General features: G+C 43.6%; 1 protein-coding gene across 3 annotated transcripts in view; it reads left to right on the top strand.

The window, feature by feature from the left end:
• Positions 1-12111, top strand: part of grin2db (glutamate receptor, ionotropic, N-methyl D-aspartate 2D, b) — an 88973-nt gene that overhangs the window by 63189 nt on the left and 13673 nt on the right. For all 3 annotated transcript variants that reach the window (XM_074653434.1, XM_074653433.1, XM_074653435.1), the window contains 8 exons: positions 3828-4033; positions 4574-4742; positions 6059-6212; positions 6673-6798; positions 7650-7879; positions 8234-8394; positions 11309-11378; positions 11480-11597. In XM_074653434.1, coding sequence (XP_074509535.1) covers positions 3828-4033; positions 4574-4742; positions 6059-6212; positions 6673-6798; positions 7650-7879; positions 8234-8394; positions 11309-11378; positions 11480-11597 — 1234 coding nt within the window. The remainder of the gene's footprint in view (positions 1-3827; positions 4034-4573; positions 4743-6058; positions 6213-6672; positions 6799-7649; positions 7880-8233; positions 8395-11308; positions 11379-11479; positions 11598-12111) is intronic.

Raw genomic sequence — 12111 nt, 5'->3', positions numbered from 1 at the left:
AGAATTATTTAGTCTTTAAATGTACATATGGGTATGAGAGAGTATTTAGACAGGCTTTAAAAAATGTGAACCTATCCTTTAATCGATAAAATAACCATTAGCAGCAGCCCTGCAGTCATACACATCTACTCATACATTTCATTCTTCATCATTCTGCTGAAAGCAATGTTCTGATGTTGCTCTGATCAATAGTTGCTGTTTTGTTCTGCTTTGCCGCCTGCATTTGCAGGTCTTTTCCTGTAAGATTTAAATAGTGCTGAGGATTTCTGGGTGTCATAACCATCTGGTTGTAGACTCACCATTGTTTTGTGTGTTTGAGTGTCTTGTCTACATAACGCTAAAGCACCAGTACCCCTGGCATGTCATGCATATTCTATTAAGCTGTGGTTTGTTCAGAAATCCTTAATACGAAGCCTTGTCACCTGTTGGAGATGTTTTCCCTTTAATACGCCGGGATTTTGCCCTTGTCAGTGTCAGACGAGAGAGCGATGCTCATTTTCTCAACCGCACACCAGCAGCACCTCAAACGCCACACTGTACATGCATACAGACACACACGGTACTCTCAGAACATGCACTCTGCAACCTCACATAATCACAAACAGTGCGCTAATACAAATACTGATGCACCCACACAAGCTTACACACACGCATAAATACACACATTGGTGGTTCTCAGCCTCCCGCTGGTTTTAACAGCCCACCAGAGTCCAGTCTCAGCGTGTCGTAACATGCTGACTCCTGCCATATCCCTCAAATCCCTTTCAATTAGAAGCTCCTGCGCCAGTCCTTCGACTCTGTGCAAACCCAGGGTACGAAACCCGCCCACACGCACACACACACACACGCACACACGCGCACACACACACACACACACACATACACACACACACACACACACACACACACACACACACACGCTTAGAACTTACACACAGACATCCACATGTGTGTGCACACAAATGAGGGCACATACTGTATGCTTCCACACATATGCTTTACACCCTTCTTGCATAAACCCTGTTGCACACACACGCACACAGCGAGGATAAGACGCCTGTATCTGCCTATTATGCACATCCACGCTGTTGGCTCTCCCTGAATATTTAATGTTCTCTTTACAATGACTGCACCATTACCTAGAGCCCGGGAGCACCCGGCTTAGCTTAGCGAAACACTGCAGACTCGTACTGAAGGTTGTCCAGCATTAGCATGGCTTGTTTCAGCTACAGACACGGCACACGATGCTGGGCGTTCCAGGATGTTACTGTGATTTAATGAACATTTGTTAACGCCACTCATGGCTGCTAGAGGATACGTTTTAAAGTGGCTCCCAGCCCTCAAACTTTTGCTCCACACCAGAATACTTTCTCTGCCTGAAACTGAAGTGGTATTTTTTTCGGCTGTTCTTTTCCTTGATGTATGCGTGTGTGCATTTTTCTGGGTATTTGTCTGATAGAGAGTAGTGTGTTCTCCTGTAAGCTCTATCTGTTTTCTGTCTGTGTTCCCCGAGTGTGTTTTGATTGAATGTCTGTTGCAGAGCTGCGGTCGAAGTGCAGTCGGAATACTGTCATTGTTGCCACCACCTCCTCTTCTCCCTGCCAGCGCTCGTATTACACAGACAGGCCGGCTGATCAAGGCTGCCAACATCACATTACTCTACTGGCCTGCTGCTTAAGCACTCACATTCTTATGTGTATTCTTTTGTAATATATGTGTGCGTGCGTTGACTGTATATCTTCATGTGATTCTGTATGTGTGTACAGTATGCCTACACACTTTCTTTTGTCACCTCAGTTACACTTGTCATCGCACTTAGACGAGACTTTTATCATGCGATCATGACACGATGTGTCAAGTGATGCTGCAAGAGAAGAGGTTCACTAAAAAACAAAAACAAAAAAAAGAATGTGCACTGAATCTTCTTGGGCGTGGTTCTGCCTCATGCTGCTTTCAAAAGTCTGAGCATCCAACACATCCAGAGAGCATATAAACAAAGCAAAGAGAAGGGGGAAACAATGATACAGCCAAAAGGGATGCTTGACAGACAGTTTCAGGTCAACAGTGGACACAGAACAATGTGGTCTCACAACATCATCCCTTAACAGATTTTAAGAATCATACTGAATGACATCTGTAAGCATGAGACTACTCTCTGAACATGTGCTTTTTCAATGTGTGAAAATGCTTTTTGATCGGAGCTTGTCACATAAAAATGTGGTTCCAGGCTATTAAAAGGCGTAGAGGTCAGAAATGTGGATTTCTGAGTGCCACAGAAACACTTCTGTCACCCTCAGTAAAGCCCATCGTTTGTGCAATCTGAGAGTTACTTGCTTTCACCCTAGTCAAAGCCATTATATTTAATTATATGGCAATGTCTGCTTTGACACTAAAGCAAATGACTAGTACCAACAAATCGGGATATCCACTGTAACCCCATCAATCAGTGTAGCCTTTGCACATGCACAAACGTATCAGGTAATTGCTCCCAACCCACATAACAATGAATATTTAGGGCCTGGTGCTCTAAAAAAAGAGCGAATGGGCACAATTACTGTGCACAAATACCTCCACAATATAATTCAAACCGGTGCCATAGTCCTGTGGTAAATACAGCCTTTGTGAAGCTTATTGTGTTCCGTTTTTATTGAGACTGTCAGGGTGATGTTCGTTCATCATGTAATCATTTTTAAGCACAAAATTAAGCCTGATACAATGTTTATTGCACGGCATTTGTGGATGTATAATGTTGTGTAGGCGTTAACTCTCTCTGTGACTACATAAACGTATAAGGTTATGGTATTGTTATCATTATAAAACCAAATAGAGGCTTATTTATTCATATTTAAAGGTGTACTACGCAGGAATTGCCGCTTACTGTTTGTAAACACAACATTCAAAGTTGGCCCCTCCTCCAGAAGTTCCCTGACCGCTGTTCCAAGAACCACCTAAAGCATCACATACAGCAGCAAAAGTGAAAGTCAACCCCAGATTCACTCTCGTTTGGAACGAGCTTTGTCCGCTTGGCGTTTCACCTCGCTATGTTTGCGTTTTTTCAGCACCGTGTCAACCGTTTTCATAGCTTCCTCTTGGATGTGTGCTTGCGCAGGCTTGGGGGCTGCACACCCAGTGATCAAAGGCTGTAATAATAATAATAATATTATTATAATAAGAAGAAGAAAATACAGGCAGACTGCACGGTCTCTGCAGAAACAGACACTGCCACCCACTTCTAGTGCGTCATAAGTGATGATTGAGAGGCATTATTTTTGCACGAGTCTATACTCTGTTTCTTAGGTAAATCGTGCATAGTATGCCTTCTAATGAACAATAAATCACAATATCACAATATGTTTTTCAGAAACATATTTAAATGTGTTTAGCTGTAAAATGAGATTGAGAGCTGCCCAGAGACTGCTCATCTCTAATTGGTTGTTTTCCTTTGGGCCCGGTAGAATTTTGCAAATGCCATGATTTTATCTGTCTCAGGTACTACTGTCAGGATATCCCAAAATAACTATTATATTTGCTCAAATTTACCATCACTGTAAGCTGCAACATGTAGATATAATTATTGCAAGTATTACTCATTATATAAATACTACATTTTTACTTGAGTATTAAGTACATTTACCTTTTCTACTATGTCTTGAGATGAGGCAAACCTACTGTATGTCTTTTTGGTATTTGCTTTGTGTTCAGTTGGGTTGTTGAGATTACCTGGTTTTGTTTCTCTATCCATTAAAATAAATCCTGATTGTGGTAGAAATGTGTGTGTGTTTGTGTGCTCCACCTCTCTCTAATGTTCCTCTTGTCTGTTCCCCCAGGTAGGCTGGTGGGAGAACGGCGTGCTGAGGCTTCGGTACCCAGCCTGGTCTCGCTACGGGCCATTCCTTAAACCACCTGATGATGCCCAGCACCTGCGCGTTGTCACGCTGGAGGAAAGGCCATTTGTCATTGTGGAGCTGGCAGACGCCGCGTCCGGGACCTGCATCCGCGACTCAGTGCCCTGCAGGCGACCCCTTAATGCCAGGTTGTAATCCTGTGGATTTAAGACAATGTTTTATGTAGGATTCAATGTCACTGACCTATTCCATAATGTTACACCCAAAACTACAATTTTCACAAGGTAATGAAAGGAAAGAATAATCAGAGAAATCAAATGGTAGCCTCACTACTTTATTTACCAGTGTTATGAATGGAGTTCCTAAGCTCTCATGATGCCATCCAATTGAGGTGACATCCATCACCTATCAAAACTGTGGTCTCTTCACTCCCTGACCATAATCAATAGCAGACTGCTCTCCAGAGGATCAGTGGAATGACTCAGGGGTCTGGAATCAGATATGACCACACTGGAGCTTTATGGTTCATCAGCTTCTGAGGGGATGACAGCACCTATCCTACACTGGTCGATCAAACCTGTCAACAAGTGCTGGGCCATAATATTCTTCCTCTGCGACCATTTCCTTCTGTTTCGCACTATTGCACATCAATCAGGATGCAGTTTTTAAGGCTTTTTGTTCGACCACTTTTTACTTTTAATTTTTTCCTCTCTGTGACTCTCTCACAGTGCCATCCACGAGGGCGTGGCTCCCATGAAGCAGTGCTGCAAGGGCTTCTGCATCGACATCCTCAAGAGATTGGCCAAGATTGTCGGCTTCACCTATGACCTTTACTTAGTGACCAATGGGAAACACGGGAAGAAAATTGATGGGGTTTGGAACGGCATGATTGGAGAGGCAAGTCTTTGTTTATGTGTGTGTGTGGGTGACGTTGGTTCTGCCTGTCTGCCTTTGTGAGCAATGTGTTCTCAATGTCGGTCCCGTGTCACTTGCGAATGTGTGAACATTTTGGGTGTGAGTTTATACATATTTTGTGTTGCAACAAGCCGCATAGTATCATTCCCCCGCCTGTGCTCCGGCGTCCTGGGCGACCAGTTAAACGCTATGTGTCACATCAATCGCTGTGAGAGTTATGGCCACTTAACCACTGCCAGCAATCAGACAGCTGTCATTTATTACACACACACACACACACACAAATGCGTAAACTCAAACGCTGTAATGGAGGGTAAAAAAACTGCATAGTTACACAAATTAGACAGACAAGCACGGTGGCTAACATATGCAGTGAACACACACACACACACTCTCCATCAAACACTTTCCCACAGTGTGTTTATCTGCAGAGACACATAGAGGCACAAACACACACATTGCCAGACACCCCCCTGGATAGTTGCGATTAGTCCTTGATATTTTCTCAGCAATGCTCGCTGAGGTTCATGATCCCCCATCAAGAAAGACACAGAGATGCTGGCAGATGCACATTCAAACAAACAAGCTCACACACATGCTGAGATCGATCCGGGGGCCGCTGTGTCATTGAAGCGGCCCGCTGTTTCTATCTTTGTCCCGGAGGGAACTCGCCAAACGCTATCGCGGGTTCCAAAACTCTCTCTCCCTCACCTGCACCATCATTTATAACCTGAGCCGGGGCCAGAGCTGTCTGTCGAATCTATTTTCACATGCAAAAGGCCAAGCGAATTTTTGTTTTCTAAAACTAATGTCTGTCTTTTGATCAGATGTTCCAAAGCCTGCCATTCTTTGATCAGGTAATCCAGAGACTTGGCAAAGTTGAGGGGAGGGTGCTTTGCTTTTTCCGCTTCGCTTCATTTTTCTGCTGATTTGCTCTGAAGAGCGGATGTGCCATGTCTAATGTAGATTAACATTTCACTTGTACAAATCAGCAGACACAGCGGTTTTCAGGTTTTTCTAGATGGCGGCAGGGAGGAGAAGGGCCCTGTAGCTCATTTTGTATGCTAAAGAGATGCACAAGAGACACGTGTTCAGTATTTGTACCAGATTGAATCCCTGGCCTTTCTCACGCAGGCACATTTGAGGATGTACAAAGGGTCAGGGTGCAGAAATGTCACCATCTCACCTGGAAATAAACCTCTGTGAACTGTAAAAGATTGGCTTTGTCTGTCTGTAACCGCCACAGGAATTACCCATAATTAGATTTCTCTCTCGCCACCGATTCTCGTCCCCTTCAGGTGGTGTACAAGCGAGCCGACATGGCCATCGGCTCGCTGACTATCAATGAGGAGAGGTCAGAGGTCGTGGATTTCTCTGTCCCTTTTGTGGAGACGGGGATCAGTGTCATGGTCTCCCGTAGCAACGGAACAGTATCACCATCCGCTTTCTTAGGTAAGAGGCTGTGTTTGTGTGCGGCATCTAGCTGATGTACAGAATCTAATCTAATCGTAAAGTGTCGAGTTTGCATAAAGAGCCTCAGTCTTTGGCTGCTGGTCCTTACATCTAGATTAGCCGTTACTTTTTCTTCTTAGCCGCTCATGTCTTCCCAACTTGTAGTTTCACTCTGTCAGCAGACTCGGGCTCCAGCGGGAGAACAGTTATGGGCCTATAGACTGCATTGAGATGATTGTTAAAAGAGAAAACAGGGTTTATGGACTTCGGGAGAATATGTTTCCTCCAACGGTTTCTGTTCTCACTGTAGGCTCATCTCTGTGTATGTAGTGCACAATGTGCCAGGTTTATGAAGCTTTATCGTCCCCTCTATCGATAATCATAATGATGATTTAATAATGCAGTACGAAGCTGTTTTAATGTGCCCTTATGTTGTGTGTTCATTTGTTTCCCTGCGCAGAGCCCTACAGTCCCGCGGTGTGGGTGATGATGTTCGTCATGTGCCTGACCGTAGTGGCTGTGACCGTCTTCATTTTTGAGTTCTTCAGCCCCGTGGGCTACAACCGCAGCCTCGCGAACGGCAAGAGTGAGTGATGGATCTAAGCTGTCTGTCTGATTGATGGGTGTGCATGCACTTCATTGCTGTTGCTGCATGATGCAAACGGATAAACATTGAACATACTCCTTGAATGTGGTTAAAAGATTTCAAAGTCCGAATAGTTTTTTTTGTTGTTTCTATTGATTCTTGCTGTCCGATTGGTCAGTTCACAATGAACCGACATTTTGAACGTGCTGCCCTGAATCCTTAACTGTGAGTGTAGGCTCCGGGGGAAATTATACCTACAGTAATGTTGAACTGCATCCAAGTATTCTCGATATTGAAGCAGCCATTTATTATTCAACAGCATAGTTTGTACCCCTGTGATATTCAGTATGCCTGATGCCTCGGTCCAATACCCAACCCGACTCGCCTCTTTTACTGCATGATTGCTGTGCTCTACATAATTTTACCTCTCTGTCATCCTCCCATATATATCCCTCTCATTCAGTCTCATCCTCTCTCCTTCCTTCCTCCTTTTACTCCTGTTGTATAAAGGAAGGAGCGTTTGAGCCCTTTGAATGGTGATTTGCACCATATGGTTTAATCATTTGTGAGATCACGTAGCAGCTGAATTGAAAGCTGCCGTCCTCGAAACGCACAGTCACCGTCTTATGAGCTTCGGTGTCAAAAAGTCTGCTAGGTATTTTCATATACAGTAAACCCATTTTACAGGTCATTCAGGGAAGTTTAATTTGAATCGGCTGCTTCGTCTGCAGTCAGACGCTGCTGAATACACTATTGTGCTGTGTACTGGCCGGATAGCTGTCTAGAAAAAAAGTTAATATTACATCCGCTCATTACGCTTTCTTTTTCTCTCTCTTCATCATTTTGGCCAGAGGCTGGAGGGTCTACTTTTACTATAGGAAAGTCTGTTTGGCTTTTGTGGGCTATTGTCTTCAACAATTCCGTGCCAGTGGAGAACCCCAGAGGAACCACCAGCAAGATCATGGTGCTGATCTGGGCCTTCTTCGCTGTCATCTTCCTGGCCTCCTACACGGCTAACCTGGCCGCCTTCATGATCCAGGAGGAGTACATTGACACGGTGTCGGGCCTCTCGGACAAGAAGGTACCTCATCGCTTGAATACTGATTAAGTGGTGGAAGCAGAAGGAGAATTAAAGTCTTAGACTGAGCCAAATCCCGTGCATTTGAATGTTAAATTGATTAAAGCACAGGAATTTAGAAATGAATAAAATCTCATTTAACATAACTCAATTACCACAGTTCTTGAATACTTAAAAGACAGTACTAAATGCTGCTCTAAGTCCACAGACTGCTCTCTTTTCAAAGATTTGACTGTGCACGGAGTGTTGTAAGTTAGTCTGGAGAGTGGACAGAAATAGGTCAGACAGATTGGTGCACAGCCTGGTGTGTCTCATGCCCCTTCCGTCTCCCTCCCTCGCCTCCCTTTGCTCTGCTAGTTTCAGCATCCCGAGGAGCAGTACCCACCTCTGAAGTTTGGCACGGTGCCCAACGGGAGCACAGAAAAAAACATCCGCTCCAACTACCCAGACATGCACCAGTACATGGGCAAATACAACCAGAGAGGAGTGGAAGACGCCATACTGAACCTCAAGACCGGGTCTGTCTACTGCAACATGCAGCTTGTTCATTCCCTTTACATGTACCCAGTAGGTCTTTGTCTTTCTCAACATCTCGCTTTTTATTTTCCAGAAGCTGAGTTTCCATTCAATCATGCTTTGCAAATTATTGTGTTTTAGATTAAAGTGGCAGTAGGCAATATATTTTTGGCATAATTTGGCAAAAAATCCATAATAACCTTTCAGCATATTGTAATTCAAGTGCTCTGAGAGATAACTGGACTTCTCCACCTACTCATGGCTCATTTTTCAGGCTTTAAATAATCTAGCCCATGACGGGAGACTTTGGCCAATCACAGGTCATTTCAGAGAGAGCGTTCCTATTGGCTGTGCTCCGGCTGGTGGGCGGTGCTTGGTATTTCCTCAACTGATCTCAACATGGCTGCCGGGTCACAAACTTTCTCATTTTACAGCTAAACAGTACAATACAAGATGTTTCTGAAAACATTTGAGGCGGGAAACAGGGATTATAGTAACAGAATATTGATTCATATTTGATCATCGCTGCCTAGTTTGACCGTTTGATCAGAGTTCGCGAGTGATTGACAGCTGCTCAGAGACGTCAGATCAGCTCTGATTGGTTGTTTTCCTCCGATCTGTGAAAACTTGCAGATGCCATTAGGAGCAACCGAGGACACAGAGGCACATGATTTTTTTCAGATTCATGCACTACTGTCAGGATATAGTGACCATTTTATAAAAAATAACGTTTTTTAATAATATTTGCTCCATTTCTACCGACTGCAGCTTTAAGTAAGTTGTTAAAATTGTTCACAATTTCCTCAGGCAAATATAAAACCATACTGTTGCTTGTTTGAGACATAAAATCTACCGTGTATGCCTCTTTAAGCTTACAAGACGACAACAACCAAGATGCTCTCATCACAAATTTTTAATTACTTATACATGAGTTTAAAAAGAAAACATTTCAAAATACCCAATTTACATAACCGAATTGCCCAACTATGAAGGATACAAGATTTATTTTAAATTTTTTTTTAAAAATGTAACCAAAACAAAAATCTGCTTTTAAAAAAGTCAACTCAATGTATTGCCTTCCAACAACCATAACATATCAATTCTTAAAATATAGATTGTTTTCAAATAGTCATGTCCTTAGGTCACTGTACATATAGACTGTATATAAGAAGTCATTGTCACTGTGACATCACCAATTGGTTTGTGAACTACTATACTGAAGCCTCAAGATTGCCATCTCGGCTTTTTGCAACCGGAAGTGACACTTGAGTGTGGAGCTAAGTACAACCGAACGCTGAATAAGACATTTTTAGGCAACCAAAATGCTGCCTGGCTGTACAAGGTGATGTTGGTGATGAAAATACATTTGTCAAATAAGTTCTGATAAAGGTTTGTCATGATTAGACTTAACACTTTCAATAACAATTATTTTAAAATGACATAGGCTACTGAAATGTCATATTTCTCCCAGAAAATCCCCCATGTACTTCCATTCAGATAAGGTGCAAGTAAATGCAGTGCCACTAAATGGTCAAAAGAAGTTTTTTGCTGTCGTCTGCTGATGAAACATGTCCAACTTAAACTGATACTGACTACTCTCTGAGATTGTACAATACAATGTCACCGCAAAGTCTATTCAGTAGCTGATTTGGAGCGATTGTATCACACAATCTATATCGAGCAGATGTTCAAATTGCCATTCCTCTTAGCACTTTAAGGATTTCTTGTCTACAGTATGTTTGCTGAAACAGCAGTTGACAATTCAATCTCGCCACAAGGACTATTTTACAAACCCTGCGGTATTTACTGTATTTCCATCATCCCATTTAATGAGAAATCACCCAACATGTTTGGTTATTATAGGATTTTGTTTTTGGTGGAGTCATACTTGCTGCCACTCTTTTCTGTGATTTTTTTTTTAATGTCCTCACTCTCACTAGCAGGCCATCATACACAGTGGCGTTCTTTTCAACTCTGACTAACATTTCACATCTTTTGTCACACTTCCTGCTTTGCTGCACAGATTCTCTCACCTTTACTCTCTCTCCACCTTCACCGCTATCTCCACCCACCCACACGGTGCGAGCAGCATTTCCCTCTTCAGTTTCTAGAGGAATCTCTATCACCCCGTCATGTGTTGGATAATCCCAGTTTACTTCATCCTAAGCCTCTGTCATCATTTCTCCCTCCCCGTTGCCTTGACACCACAATTATAACTCAGTGTTAACATGCACAAAAAATGAGAAACTTGCTTTTCTCCTGCTGTCTTTTTTCTCCTCTCTTCCTCGGTGCTTATCTTTCTCTTCCTCTCACGCGTCATCTGCCCTTTTATCTTACCATTTCTCTCTTTTCTACTTCTCTTTTTCGGCCCATTCTTTCCCCTCCCAGTGTGCTTTCTCGGAGTGTCTGTATTTAAACTTTATAATCCTCATCACTCTCCGGCTCTATCCCATGTCTTCCCCCTGAAGTGTGTAAATCTTTCCCCCCTCTCCCTCTCCCTCTCTCTCTCTCTCTCTCTCTCTCTCTCTCTTTCCCTGTCACTGCGTTCCCCGCACCGTATAAATCCCCATCCTCCTCCTCCTCCTCCTTCACCACCACCACCTTCCCGTTCCCTCTTACTCACACATCTTTCCCTGATCTCTGCCTTATTTTATTCTCCTTGTGTTTTCACTCTTTCCGCCAAGCCTGCTTTACTATTCCCACCCATCCTCCCTTTTTCTTGTTATGATTTAACTTTTCATGCCCTCTCTATCATTCCGTGCGCCTGTCTGCCGTATATTTTTGCACCCTAAGTCTCTTCCCAGGTACATTGCCGAGATCCACCTTTATACCTCCTCCCCTGCCTCTGTCTCTCCATCCCGCTGCTCCCTCTCTCCCATTAAATGATGAATGAATTCTCCCTTGATCCCTTTACAGGAAACTGGATGCTTTTATTTATGATGCTGCAGTATTGAACTATATGGCCAGGAAGGACGAAGGTTGTAAGGTGAGGACTAACCCACACAGGCACTTTTGCACACATACTAGATTCAACATATATGTTTGGCTCTTTTTTTTAAATATCTGCACTTTGTCTTTTTTTCGAAGGTGATGACCATAGGCTCGGGGAAGGTTTTTGCCACCACAGGCTACGGTATCGCCCTGCACAAAAACTCACGCTGGAAACGTCCTCTTGACCTGGCCCTACTGCAGCTGGTGGGAGATGGTGAGCGCTACGGGGAGGGATGGGTAGAGACGAAAATAATTAGAACAATGAAGGGGCAAAGGGAAGGTTGTGGGTAAAATGACAGGATAGAGGAACGAGTGACAGAGTAGCACTAGGGTGGGGGGTGAATGGAGGACGCAGGGGGTCGATGAATGAGAGGATGTTGAGAAGTGGGTGGGGGGAGTACGAGGTGCGGAGAGAGCGATGGTTTGCAAGGTGTTTCGATTGTGAGGGGATAATGGTGTGAAGGAGAGGGCTGATGGGGATGTTTAAGAGGTTTGTAGGTATCTTTATTAGCTGCAAGAGAGAAGGGGAAATAAAAGGGGAGGTGGCAGCAAGAGGAATATTATTTGTTGGTTTCACGCATTGCAGACTTGATTCTGTTGGTGAAAGTGCACATGTTCCCGTCCCCCGTTTCCCTTCATCCTGCTGGGGCTGGTAAAAGGGGGGAAAAAAGGATTTAAGTGTGTGAGTCAATGTTGTAAAAAAAGATCATCACGATTTATGCAGTGAC

Source organism: Sebastes fasciatus, chromosome 12 (assembly GCF_043250625.1).
Source record: "Sebastes fasciatus isolate fSebFas1 chromosome 12, fSebFas1.pri, whole genome shotgun sequence".
NCBI lineage: Eukaryota > Metazoa > Chordata > Actinopteri > Perciformes > Sebastidae > Sebastes > Sebastes fasciatus.
The sequence above is the reverse complement of the archived record's forward strand: the minus strand, read 5'-3'. Positions and strand labels throughout refer to the sequence as shown.